Source organism: Dendrobium catenatum, unplaced genomic scaffold (assembly GCF_001605985.2).
Source record: "Dendrobium catenatum unplaced genomic scaffold, ASM160598v2 fragScaff_scaffold_989, whole genome shotgun sequence".
Taxonomy (NCBI): domain Eukaryota; kingdom Viridiplantae; phylum Streptophyta; class Magnoliopsida; order Asparagales; family Orchidaceae; genus Dendrobium; species Dendrobium catenatum.
In genome coordinates, this window is record NW_021319451.1 from 2,538,707 (window position 1) to 2,553,514 (window position 14,808).

General features: G+C 36.0%; 1 protein-coding gene across 1 annotated transcript in view; it reads right to left on the reverse strand.

The window, feature by feature from the left end:
* The window catches only part of LOC114580378 (UDP-glycosyltransferase 91A1-like), a 6,121-nt gene extending 4,620 nt beyond the window's left edge, over positions 1–1,501 (reverse strand). Inside the window, exons 1-2 of the mRNA XM_028697712.1 lie at positions 1,399–1,501; positions 782–891 (exon numbers count right to left, since the gene is read on the reverse strand). Coding sequence (XP_028553545.1) covers positions 782–891; positions 1,399–1,501 — 213 coding nt within the window. The remainder of the gene's footprint in view (positions 1–781; positions 892–1,398) is intronic.
* Positions 1,502–14,808: the final 13,307 nt, after the last annotated feature.

Consider the following 14,808-nt stretch of genomic DNA (forward strand, 5'->3'; position numbering starts at 1 on the left):
TCTCTTCTTGTTATCAAGAGGGGTAATTAACTATAGGGCTTGCGCCTATAGGAAACCAGAACTCAGATCAAAAAGTCCTCACCAAATGAGGGCGAAATCTCTGGGTAGTGTCTTATCTAAAACCCAATCTGCCTTCTGAAAATTCCCCCGGAACCTAATATAGTTAAAACTCTCTGTTGTCTTCATCCATACAAACGCTTAAAAGAAAATAAGCGGATGACGTGGAGAGGCCGGATCACAACATCTAAAAATGGATTTTTCGGAGCCCACAGATTTCAATACTATTTCTTAAGCAATTTTTTAATACAATTTTAAAATTTTATGAAAAAAATAGCTTTAAGAAATAATAAAAAAGCGTGTTAAAACGAAAGCCTAGGATAGCTCTTCGTACTGCTTCCTAAAACGCGCTCTAGTAAAAATTTCAATTCAAGAAATTTTTGTACTTAAAAAGTTGTTTTAGAAAGCAACAAGAAGTTGTCACAAACTAAGACTTTCGTTTTGGATGACTTTCTTACTGTTTCAAAAAGTAAATTTTAGTACTAAAAAGTAGCTTTAAGAAGCAGTAAAAAGCCGTCTCAAGCGAAACCTAAACCTTAATATATTAGCAGTAGGTCTCAAAAATGCATAACTAAAAATAAATCAAACAAACATACCAACTCCAAATTGATTTACCTGACATCTTACATCTCTTCCATAGATTCTTTCACAAGCTCAGTGATGCACTCCTCCTGAAGCTTCTTACTCCCAAAAATCTCTTTCCCTTTTCTCGCTTCTTCCTCACCTCCTCTCCTTCTTCCTCCACCATCAGAATCTCAACTTCCTCGCAATTCCTCTCCAGAATCTTCATCATTCCTCTCCACTTCGACCGCGTTAACCACTCTCCACCAATGCCTTGCATTTAATCCATGTTTCATATTTTCATCGGCAAAACCGCCAACGCCGCCCAACCACCATCCCTTCCACCACAGAACCCTAATCGACCTCAATCTGCTCTCTGTGTAAGAATCGCCCTCAACTCCGAAACCAACATAATCACAGATTGTTCTTTTGCTTATCAAGCCATTTGGATATTCCCATCCATGTCTCTCTCCTCCTCGTCAATAGATGCAAGGAGAATCCAACAGGGATACAATTTTCGCCAAGTAAATCGATCCAATTTGGACTCAAACTCCTATAATGTTCTGGTAAAAATTATTTCATTGCTCGGATCATTCAATTTTTTGAAAGAATTGGCGGGATCCTGAGAGCCTCAAATCGGCGAAAAGTAACTATTGTTGGGAAAGGATAAGATCTGATGCAGTTGGAATCTTTTCCGCGCAAATCATGTATCCTGAAACGGTCTAAAAATTCTTTTGCAATGAATGTTGGAGGGGTGGTGAAAAAGAGAGATCTGGAGACCTTTAAGAGCGAGGGATTTGGAGAGCTCGAAGAAAGGAAGGAGATGGCCCATGGCCAACCATGGCACCATCACAATATGAAGTTTGCCATTTTCTTCTTCCATAGTTGAGCTCTCTGGTTCTCTATGATCAAGCAAGCTAGGCGAGTAATATCTATATATAGGGGATGGGCAGACTTCTAGAAGAAAAAAAGTAACTTTTAGCTCACAATAGGATAATTTCAAATTAATATATTGAATTTAATTTAATTTTTATACAAAATAAAAATAGTATTACATTCAAAGTATATTATTTATATATGTATATAAAGTTTTTAAAATTTAAAATTATATTCAAATTAAAAAAAAAATAACTACAAAAGAAATTACTTCCTTGTACCACTAGATTAAATTCACTTTCTATGTTTTTAATATATATTAGGACCACATGATGATGTCAATTTCATTCATTATTAGGCTAAATTTAGCTTTATATTTGGAATAGCTTTCTATACTACTCTTCTTTTAGGTTATAATCATAATTTCTATTAGCCAGAACATTTTTGCTTACTTTAAAGTAAATTTTTGTAATTGAAAACTACTTTCTGAGAATTAAATTTTAAAAACTTCTTTGTACAGTAGCTTGACAACCACTTTACAAAAAAACAGTACTCGTCCAAGAGAGCCTTATTTTCTCTTCTAATTGAGTATGATTCATTTCAACTATAAAAATATGAAAGCAGTTTACATACATACGCACTTAATACTATGTCTATCTATCGTATTTTAACAATCTAAAACATTAATATTACATATAATACCACCCATAGTTTATTTTTCATATCAAAATATGATGTAGAAATGAAAATTATATGAGTGATGAAGAAAATTATAAGTGTATATTTGATATTAAAATAGTTATTAGGGTGGTACATTGTATATTAACTTTTTAGATGTTGATATGTAAATAGATGAATAGAATGGTAATGTATGTAAATCTCCCAAAAAAGATTAATCATATAAACTGATTATTAATCACTTTAAACTTTAATCATGTATTTCACTATCAACAGACTACGCTACGTAAGAGGAACAATTATCTTGCCATAGTGAGACTCCATCCTGACTTCCTTTTCTTCTCCTAACCTAAACTCCTATTGCATTCTTGCTTTACGATTCATCAATTTGGGCAATGTGTGATGAAGGTTGATGGTTAGATCAACCGTTGTTGCAAAGGTAGAAATACGATAGTGAGATCCGATCGGCGTGTTCGAAAGTCATTCAACATGAAGTTGAGATGCATGGATTATAATGATTTTACGTGTTCTGAATGTATGAAAGTAATTATCATAAAATTCAAATAAAATATAAAACTTTTTGGATGTTGGCCATATTATTATTATTATAATATTAAATAGTTTGTTTAAAGTGGAATAAGCAATGGAAAAACACTTCCATTCATACTTATGGAAAATTTTCTGTGCGGTCACCTGACGGCGTTCAAAAGACAATTATCAATGAGCGGTAATATTACTTTTTTGCTCTGTACCGGTGCTATGGCTACTACTGTGTTTGCTCGGGTTAATGTGGTGCACTCTGATTTGCCCTCTTTGGCTTGGTCCAGGGTACCACACTTATAATTTCTTCATATTAGGCATAAATGGATACTATGTCTTTACCCCACCTCATCAAACATTGGTGAATTGGTCCTACAATCATTACTGAGGCACTCTCATCAAATAATGAGCCCTTGTTAATATCTCTCCTCTTTACTCCAAGCCTTAGAGCCAGAAGTTAATGTTCCCACCCATAATAAGTTTGAAAATCTAAAATGGGTGAAGAGGAATAGTCCTACTGGCGAATTGAAGCAGTCTTTCTGGGAACAACAACGACAAACTCCTGTTCCTCAGAAAAAGAGATATGAAACTTTATCTGCTAGAGTGCACAGGGTTCTGAAAGTTGCAAAGGAGAATGGCTTAATGAAGAAGAAATATAATGGGCCATTTACAAACAAAACTACGAGAATCCCACAAAGAGAGTTACCATCTACCATGTTAACTCAAGAGAAATCAAGATCAGCTCCACCTGGTGAACATTGGAGCGTGAAACCTAGACCTCGCATCCAGGAATCCGCTTTCAAAAGGTCCCAATGGAAGGGTAAAGAAATTTGGAGACCGAGACCTCCTGAAAGAAGATTATTTGATAAGAAAGTCGATATAGGCGTGACATCTGGTCCAGCCTCCCAGAGATCCGCCTTTCACAAGAATCTTCAACATTGCGTACCTAAGAAAAAGGTACATATTACTGATATTCGCAATAGTCGACACTTTGAAGAATCTTCCAAGGAATCCTATTGCCAACCAACTTCATCCTCTCAGAAGAAGGTCAACTTTGATCATACTCCTCTAATTGAAGAAGTTCCTATACCACATGAAGAGCCAAAAATCTTTTGGAAACGTCACTCTGAGATTTCTATACAAGAAAAAGATGATGATGAAGACACCATGGAAGTTGAGGTAATTTACATGGTGGGGCACAATGATGAGCCACATCAAACACGTGGCTATAGACGACGCAACGAAGCAGTGCCCACTTCTTCTAAAACCTCTCAAGAAGATCAAGCTCAGCACGAGCAGTTAGAAGAAGAAGAAGAAGTCCCTTCAGATGATGGACAAAATGATAATCAAGAAGAAGTGCTTACTGAAACACTTGCGCAAGCACAAAGACGTTTGAAATTTCAAATGAAAGAGAATGATAAAGAGATATCAGAGCTGAATAGCAAGATGACTTCTCACCACCGACCTAGTGCAAACCTAAAGAATTTAGGTCTCCGACATCTACTCCTTCATCAAGCCTGCAAAAGCTAGAAGCAAATGGCAGAAGGTATAAATCTCCTGACAAGTCAGTAAAAACAAATCAGATAATTCTTCATCAAATGTCCGCAGCACAAAGCACAGGGCAGAAGAACCGAAATATCAATATTCAAGTTGAAGCTATGAAATGAAACATCCTGAATGAAATCATTGGTGTTGAGAAGATAATTATTTCACACCAAAGAATTGGTGGTAAATTTGAACCAAATTGGTAAGATCTTTTTGTTATCAAAAAGGTGTACCAAGGAGGAGTATATCAACTCATAGATCTAGAAGGTCAACGACCTATGCCCCCGATCAATGGGAGATATCTGAAGAAATATCATTCTTAAGAAAGCAACCTAAAGATCATCTCCTCCAAAAGGAGAAAATATTTCTAAGTTGTCTTAGAAATTCTCCCACAAGACAGGGGACATTTTTAAATTTAAAAATGTCAAAAATATAATGACGGATGAAATTTCCCTTCAATGCAGGGGGCATTTTAAATATTTATTTCGGTTATCGTTGATCCCCAAATAAATATTCAAAATCATTTATGAAGCTACAACTGCATAAATACAGGATTGAGGAGATATTTTGATCTAACTACCTCAACAAATCAAATTTGACAAAATATGAATTTCTATAGTACAAGTTCAGTGCTCAAACATATATGATATCAGTCTCAACAAGCCTATATATGGCCGAGTCACTGATAGCTTTACCTACTCAACAAGCCGTTATAAGAGGCCATAATAGGAAAACACATGTTTTGTTAGCCCGATGACAAATACTATCAAGTCTGATATTTTTCAAATTTAACAAATCAAAGCAGTTCTGATTTAGAAGATTTTCTCAACTGACAAATGGATTGAGACAAAATTCAAAAGATTCTCAACTAAATCAAAGACACCAAGCCATAATAAAAATTTTCGTCAAGCTATAGGAAGCATCCTTCAATAAATCTGTTAAGCATGAAGCTAAGATCGAAGGAGCTTCACTTCTTCAGAATATCCGACAAAGCACAAAGCTCAGGATCAAAGAAGTCATTCCACAGTTCTTATAAAGCCATAGGGTGAACTAAAGGAATATTGTTATCATCAAAGTCCATCATGCATAAAGCTTCGGACTGATAACTATTTATCACTGACCTAATATCATTCTAAAGAGTTTAGGTCGTCAATAAGGATTCTTCATCAAACTCATGAAAACACAAAGCTAGAGTAGAAGAAATATTAATTCATGACAAATCTTAAAGATAAATCATGGATTTCTAAAAAGATCCTCTATGTGACATCTAAAATCTAATTTTAGAGATCCGTAGAATCAACTAGCTTACAACAAACATGATCTGCTACTAAGCGCATATCATGTTAGTTGGGGGGCATTTGTTGAACTCTAACTGTCAGAGAACCCGACCGACTCCACCTCAGCCACGATCAAACCAACACAAAGAAACTACCCTTGACTCCACACGTTGCTCCCACGATCACATAACCATCCCTTCTCACGATAAAAAAAAAAAAAAAAAAAAACCCTATTAAAATAATATAGGGTGGTATACATGTAATATTAAACTTTTAGATGTTAGATATGTAAATAGGATGATAGAAAGTGGTATGTATGTAAATTTCCCAAAAAAGATTATACATATAAACTGATAAACACATTAAACTTTAAATGTATTTCACTATTCAACAGACTAAGCTTATCGAAGAGGAACCAATATCTTGCCATAGTGAGCTCCATCCTGACTTCCTTTTCTTTGCCCTAACAAACTCCATTGCATTTTGCTTACATTCATCAATTGGCAATGTGTGATGAAGGTGATGAGATCAACGTTGTGCAAAGGTAGAAATGATAGTGAGACCGACGGCTTGCGAAAGCATCAACATGAGTTGAGATGAGATATAATGATTTTACTGTTCTAATGTAATGAAGATAAATATCATAAAATCAAAATAAAATATAAAACTTTTGATGTTTGGCCATATTATGATTATCTAAATAATTAAAAGTTTGTTTAAAGTGGAATAAGCAATGGAAAAACTACTTCCTCATACTTATGGAAAATTATTCTGTGCGGTCACCTGACGGCGTTCAAAGACAAATCAGAGCGTGTAATATTACTTTTTTACTGTGTACCGGTGCTATGTACCACTGTGTGCCGGGTTATGTGGTGCACTCTGATTTGCCTCTTGGCGGTCCGGTGACCACACTTAATAATTTCTTCATATTAGGCCATAAGGATACATGCTTTACCCCACCCATCAAAGCCATGGGTGATGGGTCCCACAATCATACTGAGGCACTCTCATCAATATGATGCTTGTTAATATTATATATATAATACTAAAAATGATTATTCACATAAAAATTTAATTTTTTTTTATTTAAAAAGAATACTTTTATAAATTGAAGACAATCTTGTAAGCATTTGAATATTTTTAAAAATTATGTTTTTATTATACATTATATTCAAATTAAAAAAGTAAATAAAAAAAATTACATTATCGTACCACATCATTAAAAACCCTGTATGTTTTTTAACTTATAATGATGCTATTAATTTTGATCATTATTAGTCTCCAAATAATTTTTTTTTTTTGGAAAAAATTGAGGGCTTAGCCCTTTCTATAAAAAAAACAAAGGTGTATAGTAAAGAAGCAAAATTAAGCCAACAAAAACTGAGGCAAAACAAAGTAAAATAGAGACATTTACAGCCCACATAAGATAAAGGAAAATCATACAGAAAGTCTGTCTGGCCGGGACTCAGTGCTAGCAAAAATAATTACAGATAGTGATTCAACTTCTCCTTTTGTTGCATGTAGATCGTCCGAAAGGAGCTGGCAGGTGTCATCATCATCCATGGGCCAAAAACTTGCCAATCCAAAAACCCAAAAAGCATCGCCAGCAGTTGAAAGGCAACTAAGAGGCAACTCATCATTCACATAACACGAATAAATCGGGCATCAAAAGATTGCTACCAGCGATTCCAGGCACTTGCAACCCACAAAATAAGCAAGAAAAAATAATGAACCAGTCACAATGTCCACCTTTGATACGATAGTAACCCCAGGCAGCCAAGACAAACAACACAAAAAGCGGTCATATGTAAGTCAAATACATCTTTTCTTTGATAATAATACCACTTTTCCATCTATCAAGCTCGAGATAAACGGCTCTAGAAATGTTCTTAGAGAGGGTGATAGCGCAAACAACCCTCTCAATAAATCTCTTTTTATCTCATTCCTTCCAAAGAAAGTAGACTATGGTGTGAAAGGTAAGAAAAATATCGTTTTTGAGGTTACAGTCAAGAGATAAACCATCAATATGCTGTAAGGCTTGAGACATGTTGGGTCTTAGGAAGAAATTACTTAACTGTGGAATAAGTTTCGATAAGGTCTGAAAAGAGTAATCACATTCAAACATCAAGTGAGCTGAGTTTTCTGGATGGGCTGGCATAAAGTGCATTAATGATCGGAGATGTGGATATTCCTTTTAGAAAGAGCTTCAACCATTTTAAGACCTCCGCGTAGAACCATCCAGGTGAAAATTGAAAATCTAAGGGAATGTTTATGGTGCCAAACCAAAGGAAACCAGTCAAAAAAGGTGTCAAAAACAAATGATTCCGAATAGAAATCCTTAAAAGAAGCATTCTCATCATTATCCCAAGTGATGTGTTTAGAGTAGTTAATTAATATAGGGATAGCCTGGATGAGAGACTTTATATTCTGGCTAAGAATATCAGGTAGGGATGAATTATAATCTTGCATCTAGTCCGCAAGTGTAGCATTATGATTGTAGAGCATACTGAAGGGAAAATCAGGAAATATAGAAGTGATACTTCCATTCAAAACACAAATTGCCCCATTAAATTGCTAAATGGTTGTTAGAGGAGATATGGAACAAGAATTTATTCCTAAATAAAGCAGCAGTATTGCAAATGCTCTTCCAAAAATAAAAAATATGTCCTTGACAAGTTTTCTAGGAAGAAATATATCTATTCCTTAACCAGTAAGAAAGATGAGAAGCATTGTTATAAATCTTAAGAATAGTCCCACAATTAAAAGCATTTCTCATTTTTTGAAAAGTGGCAATGCCAAGACCCCCTTTAGAGTAAGGTTTAGTAGTATTAATCCAGGATATAAGGTGCAGGTGCTTGGATTGAGATCCACCATAATAGAGGAATTTAGAACAGAGTTTGAAAATTGCCTTGATAATGGATTTAGGGATGATAGATCCTCTTAACCAATAAGCCACCATGTTAGAAATAGTGAATTTGATGAATTGCTTCCTATCTGCAAAAGAAGGAAGGTTTGATTTTCAGCCAGAAAGCAAATTAATAACTTTTTCAATCAATGGAGAGAAATCAATGAGCTTAATTCTGCCCAAAAAAATAAGTAGGCCTAAATAAGAGATTTTGGTGGCAATATTTTGAATGCTGAGAGCAAGGGAGATAGAAGAAGCATTAGGAAGAAGTGGGGAAATTAGGAGTGAACTTTTATGCAAGTTGAGATGCAAGCCCGAGTGATTAGAAAATTTATTCAAGATCCTCATGAGGCAATCACAATTCCTGATTTTCGCTTTGCCAAAAACCAATAAATCATCAGCATATAAGAGATATGATAAATGAAACATGTTATAGTTGAAGCCTTCAAAGATCACAAGCTGAGAAGTGTTATCAATAAGTTAAGATAATGCATCCATAATGATACAAAAAAGGTAATTGATGGGCAGACATCCTTGCCTAAGACTAGAGGTAGAGCTAGAATAACCTTCAAGCCCCCCATCAATACATAAAGAGAAGTGGGTGCCATTAATATAAGCTTCCAATTAATAAAAGTGGGGGAAAGTCATTTTGAGATAATCTAGCAAAAAGGAAGTCCCTGAAAATAGTGTTGAAAGCTTTCTTGATATCTAGCTTGGCACAAAATAACTTATCTCTAAGTTTATTTTTGAATAGGCTAAGGATCTCAACTACTAAAATTGGATCATCGGTAGAGAGTCTATTGGAAATAAAAGTGGCCTGACTTTGATGAATAATAGTTGACATAAACAGCTTCATACGAGCGGCAATAATCTTAGCAATGATCTTATGGAATACATTGCAAAGAGAAATATGTCTAAAATCATGAATACTTTCAGCAAGAGAATTCTTAGTAAAGAGGGCAACCGCTGTGACTTTAACCTTGTTAGGGAGATAACACTTGCTAAAAAAGGATTTAACAGCTTTGCAAACCAATGGTCCTGTAATAACCCAAGTGTTCTTAAAAAAACAAAATTGAAACCATGAGGATCAGGGACCGACGATGAACAGCCAGAGGATATAGCCGTAAGGATCTCCTTATTAGTGATATGTAGGAGTAGTGTGGGAGACAGCTTCCGGGAGGATTTTCCCAATCAGAATATCTTCACTGTTATAAATAATAGGAGTAGGAGAGTTGTAAAGCTCCTTGAAATAATTGATGATGCATTGAATGTTGGTAGAATGAGAGTGATCGTCACCAATAATAGATGCATGAAGGATGCTTCTATTATAAGATTTTTTTCCTTTGTAATTTAGAGTAAAGACATTTGAGGTTTTCCTCACCATTCTTTAACCACTTCACTTTGGATCTTTAAATTATCCAAGCAACCCATAAACAATTGTAATAAGTAAGATCCTTATTATTCTTCTTTAGTTTATCACAAATAGACACATTGAAAGGGTCCGAGACAATAAGCAACTAACATTGTTGTTGAAGAGAAGATAGCTCTGAACATTTAGCTGCTATCAGATTAGAGGATTCCCAGCTTTTAGATTTAATATCCTCTTTTAAAAGCTTGAGCTTATGATATAAGCTATTGATTGCATTTCCTATTGATGGCAAGGCAAATATGTTAATAAGAGTATCCCAAAAATCTAGAATTTTGCACTAGTAGTTTTTGAACATAATTCACTATTTGGTGAACTTCACCTTGTTCATCTTAAGAATAAATGGCGAATGATCTGAAATTAGGTTATTGCTCACTTTGTAGTAAGAATTTGGAAAAGCTTTAGTCCAAGAGTCATTGGAAAGAACACGATCCAACTTAAGGTGAATAGGATTATTCACTCTTTGATTGAACCATGTATAAAAATTGTCAGAGGATAGAAGATCCACAAGATTAGTGTAAAAAATAAGAGAGGTGAAAGGGGCCATCCTAGACATATCAATCTCATTCCCACCAGATTTCTCGGTAAGATATTGACAGTAATTAAAATCTCCAAGCACAACCTAAGGCATTTTGTCATTGGGAGTCATTCTTCTGAGATTGTCCTAGGGGAGGTTGCGCGCTCCTCAAAAGAGTTAGAAGCATAGACGACAGAAATAAGAAAAGGGGGTTGGGAACCATTGGTGATAATGCTTGAAATCATTTGTTTAGATGTGAAGGATTGAGTGAAAGTGATTTTATCATAATTCCACTTAATCCAGATGCGACCCGAGGAGGCAAGTTCAAAATTATTAAAGCTACGCTCATTATAAAAAATTTTATGTCTCATACAGAACAAATGATCATTTAGGTTAGGAAGGAGGATATGATTTTCTAGTAGGCATAACATGTCCAGCTTGTATTCACTAGCCATATTTGTGCAACAAAAAATTTTATATGGGTTATTGAAACCCCTGATGTACCAAACAATAATATTAGGATGAGTCATGAATTAATGGAAGGTGGGTTTGGGCATTTTTGGGAGCCTTTCCTCTAATGTTTATGTGAGTCTGAGATGCAGTTTTAATCTGTGCATTGGAAGGATGAGAGTTGGAAGTGGGAGAAGAGTTGGATTATTCATTGGAGGGAGGATCTTTAGGTGGCACTTTCGATTCATGGGAAGTTGAGGCCTCTGAGTCCAAGTGGACTTGCAAGATAGAGTATTCATTTGGGTATATGACTTTAGAGGGAGAAGAACCCTTAAGAAGAGGCAAGAGATCAGAGGAAGAGGAAGTGACCAAGGTAGGAGAGTTCAAGTTGGGAATTGGCATGGAGGTAGAGGCAAAAGTATTATTGATGTCCGTGGAGGTAAGATTCTGAGGAGCTGAGTCAGGGGGAATGTCTACTTCCTTCGAAGAGTGTAGGGTTATGTTGGAGGTGGTGGTAGTGCTTTAATTAAGAGGGATGTAAATTTTTAGGAGTAGGAAAAATACCTTTAGAATTTTAAGAGGGAGTTCTCGGTTTGTGACAATAACTCCTTCCTGTTTGGGGCTTAAGAATAGGCTGGTGATAGGGTTCGGGTTGGAGGAGCAGAGGTCCTCAAGGTGGTTTAAGGATTTGCAAATGACACAGAGGATAGGGCGCCATTCTTTTTGAATTTTAAGGATGGAGATATTCCCTTCGATAAAAATGGGAACGATGTCTAGGTAGGTAGCAGACGAGTCGACTTGGACACATACTCTAGCATAAGTAAGTCTGGGTTTGGATGCTGTGAGGGCATCAATCGCCAGTGGATACTCGATTTTGGTGGCAATTTTTGAAATCCCAACTAGGGTCCAATAACATAGGGGTAGATCATGGATCTTAAACCAAATAGGCATAATTATGAATTCTTCTCTCTTACAGCTAAAGTGAGAGGATCATTTCTAAAATATGAATGATTTACTAAAAATAAACCAAGCACCTCTTGACCAAATCATCTCATAGTCTTCCGAGCTAGAAAACTTGAACAAAAAAAATCCATCGCTAAGGGAGATAAACTTGAGGTTACCTTTTAGATTTCATAGCTTCCTCACCACATTAAGCAAAGCCTAATAAAAGGCCTTTTCCCGAGTGAATAGCCAACCAGAGCTAGGATCCACTCCTTAATAGTATCAACAATGTCTTCCGTGGGGAAATCAATAATTTCCTTGTGGGCAAAGGAGAAATGGGAAACTCGTAAATGTTCGAGGATTTGCAAGGATGTGATCCCAAGATAAAGGGAAAGAAGGGCCTGCAGAAGGAGGGGTTGTAGAAGAGTTGGGAAGAGGAGGGAAGGAAGTAGTATGATCCCTCCGACTAAGGCAGCAAGAAGTCTTAAAGACGTAGGAAGGAGGAGGAGAGGAGAAAATGACGTCAAACCCTAACAGAGCTTCTCTCACTAGAACCTCTCACTCACTTGGACTAATTTAGTGTCTCCAAATAATGATAGAACCTCCTTTTAATGTACAACTAATTTTGTTGGATATTAAAAAGTTAATGGGGAAAAAAATTAATATATTAGAAGTACAAAGTAAAATAAATACATGTAAATATGTCATAGAAAAAAATTAATATGATTTGACATAAATATTAATGTTAATTAAATAAAAAAATTAATATTCAAATTCATGTCATCTAAATATATTTAGCAAAATTATAATTAAACTGATCGGCTTGACTAGACGAATTGAATGTCATCAAAAGTGATTTGATCTGAATTTAAATGTTCCTAGATCAATAGATCAAAATGGGAGATATACATAAAGCTAATAGGTTGAAGGCGCATGATTCAATAAATATACTAAGGTATAACAAACATTTTCATGAATTACTTTGCTTTTTTTGCAATAAGTTTAATAATTTCATGCTTTATAAATAAATTTAAAGGCAATATTATTATAATACTTGTTGTGTTTAGGAATATTTTTGGCGGTAGAGAAATATAAAATTAATGTCTTAGCTTTGTACGAAGATCCAACATACAATTAGATAAAATAGAGGGTGTAACATTCATAAGAGACACAAAAGTTTTTATTTGGAAACCCTTGAAAAGGGGGGAAATTCATGGGGTCTTGCCTAGTTGAAATTATTCCACTAGTGTTTGTAGACGATTACAAATGATGCCCTTCCTTGCGGGGAAGGCCTTGGCTTGATCTAGAAAATATACATCATATAGAGTACATAATAGTGTGGAAATTGGAAGAATCAATATTGACATGTACGTTTGGTCGACAAGACCATAGTCGGCGAACGAATAAAGTCAAAAAGACCATAATGGGGTGATGGTGGTCGAAAAGACTATAGTCAGTGGGCGACGGAGGTCAGATGGTTCGTAGTCGGTAGGTGATGAAGGTCAAAAAGATTGTTATCTCATGACGGAGGTCAGAAGGATCGTAGTCAGCGAGCAATAGAGGTTAGAAAGATTGTAGTATGACAAAGGAGGTCAGAAGGACCATAGTTGGCAGGCAACGGAGGCCAGATGGATCACTATCTGATAACAGAGGTTGGAATGACCGTAGTTGGCAGGCGATATAGGTTAGAAGGACTGTTATCTGGTGATAGAGGTTTAAAAGGACAGTAATTGGCGGGTAGTTGAGATCGAAAAGACCATACTTTGGAGATGAAAGTCAGAAGGACCATAGTCAGCATATGAGAGAGGTCAAAAGGATTGTTATCTAGTGACGAAGGTCGAAATGACTATAATTGGCAGGCGATTTTGGTCAGAAAGACCATTGTTTGTGATGGAAGCCATAAGGACTATCGTTGGCGGGCAACGATGGTTAAAAAGATTGTAGTCGGGTGATAGATGTCAGAAAAACTATAGTCTACTAGATGCAGAGGTCAGAAGGATCGTTATATAGCAAAGATGATTAGAAGCACCGTAGTTGGCAAGCGATGGAGGTCGAAAAAATCATCATCGGTGATGGTTGTTGGGAGGAAATCTGGTGGCCAGTCAAAATCTTGTCATGGTTGATGACTGGGCATAAATATGACAATAGTTGGTGGCCAGAAAGAAGTCCAGTGATAATTAAAGGCTAAGAGTAACCGGAGATAGTCCTGTGATAGTCGGTGGCCCGACGGTGGTTGAGGAGGAGCTTGGTGGCAAGAGAGATCTCAGATCTCTCTTCCTATCCTCTCTTATTTCTCTTCCTTGCTCCCGAGCTTCCTCCTTGCTTCCTCTCCTCCCTCAATGAAGAATGAGGGGTCTATCTATAATTTTTTTGAGTGACATTGCTAGTAAATAGGGAGAAGATTAAGAGCATGTTGGGAGTGTTTTGAATGGACAGCTGATATTGACTATCTATATTATAGACCATTTATCAAGTATTTTAATGCCTTAATGATGTCAAAATTTGACGATCTTAGGCTCGTTGGATTCATCTCGTCGAGCCACTTGATTCTATTATAAGCATGCCACATTTGGAAAATGTATGTTCATCTAATTTATGATTTGAACCTTCTAAAGATGCTTTGAGTCTTTGATTTGAACCCATTTTCTCCCGGGCCCATGGACTAAGTAAAACACCCTTAATTATAATTTCAGATTGTTGTGGGGTTGGTTCGTTGTTTGGGATGAAAATTGTCAAAACAATTCAAAATTGATTGTAGAAGCTCCATTTAGCTCAAAAAGCACTAAAATTAAGTTCGGAACATTGGAAAACGGTCCTAGAGACCTTAAAAATGTATGAATTGGACTATTTGGGCTGAAAATCAGACCCGAACGCCGGAGGCGGCCTATGACGCCTCGCATCTAGAAAGACGATCCCTTTGGGATGCATGGTTTCATTTATTGTAGCTGGTTATAATTGGCTGCAATTAATGTTTTATTATTTATTTATTTTTTAACCTTTCGGGCGGTAACTATAGTGTCACCCCGCCTATAAT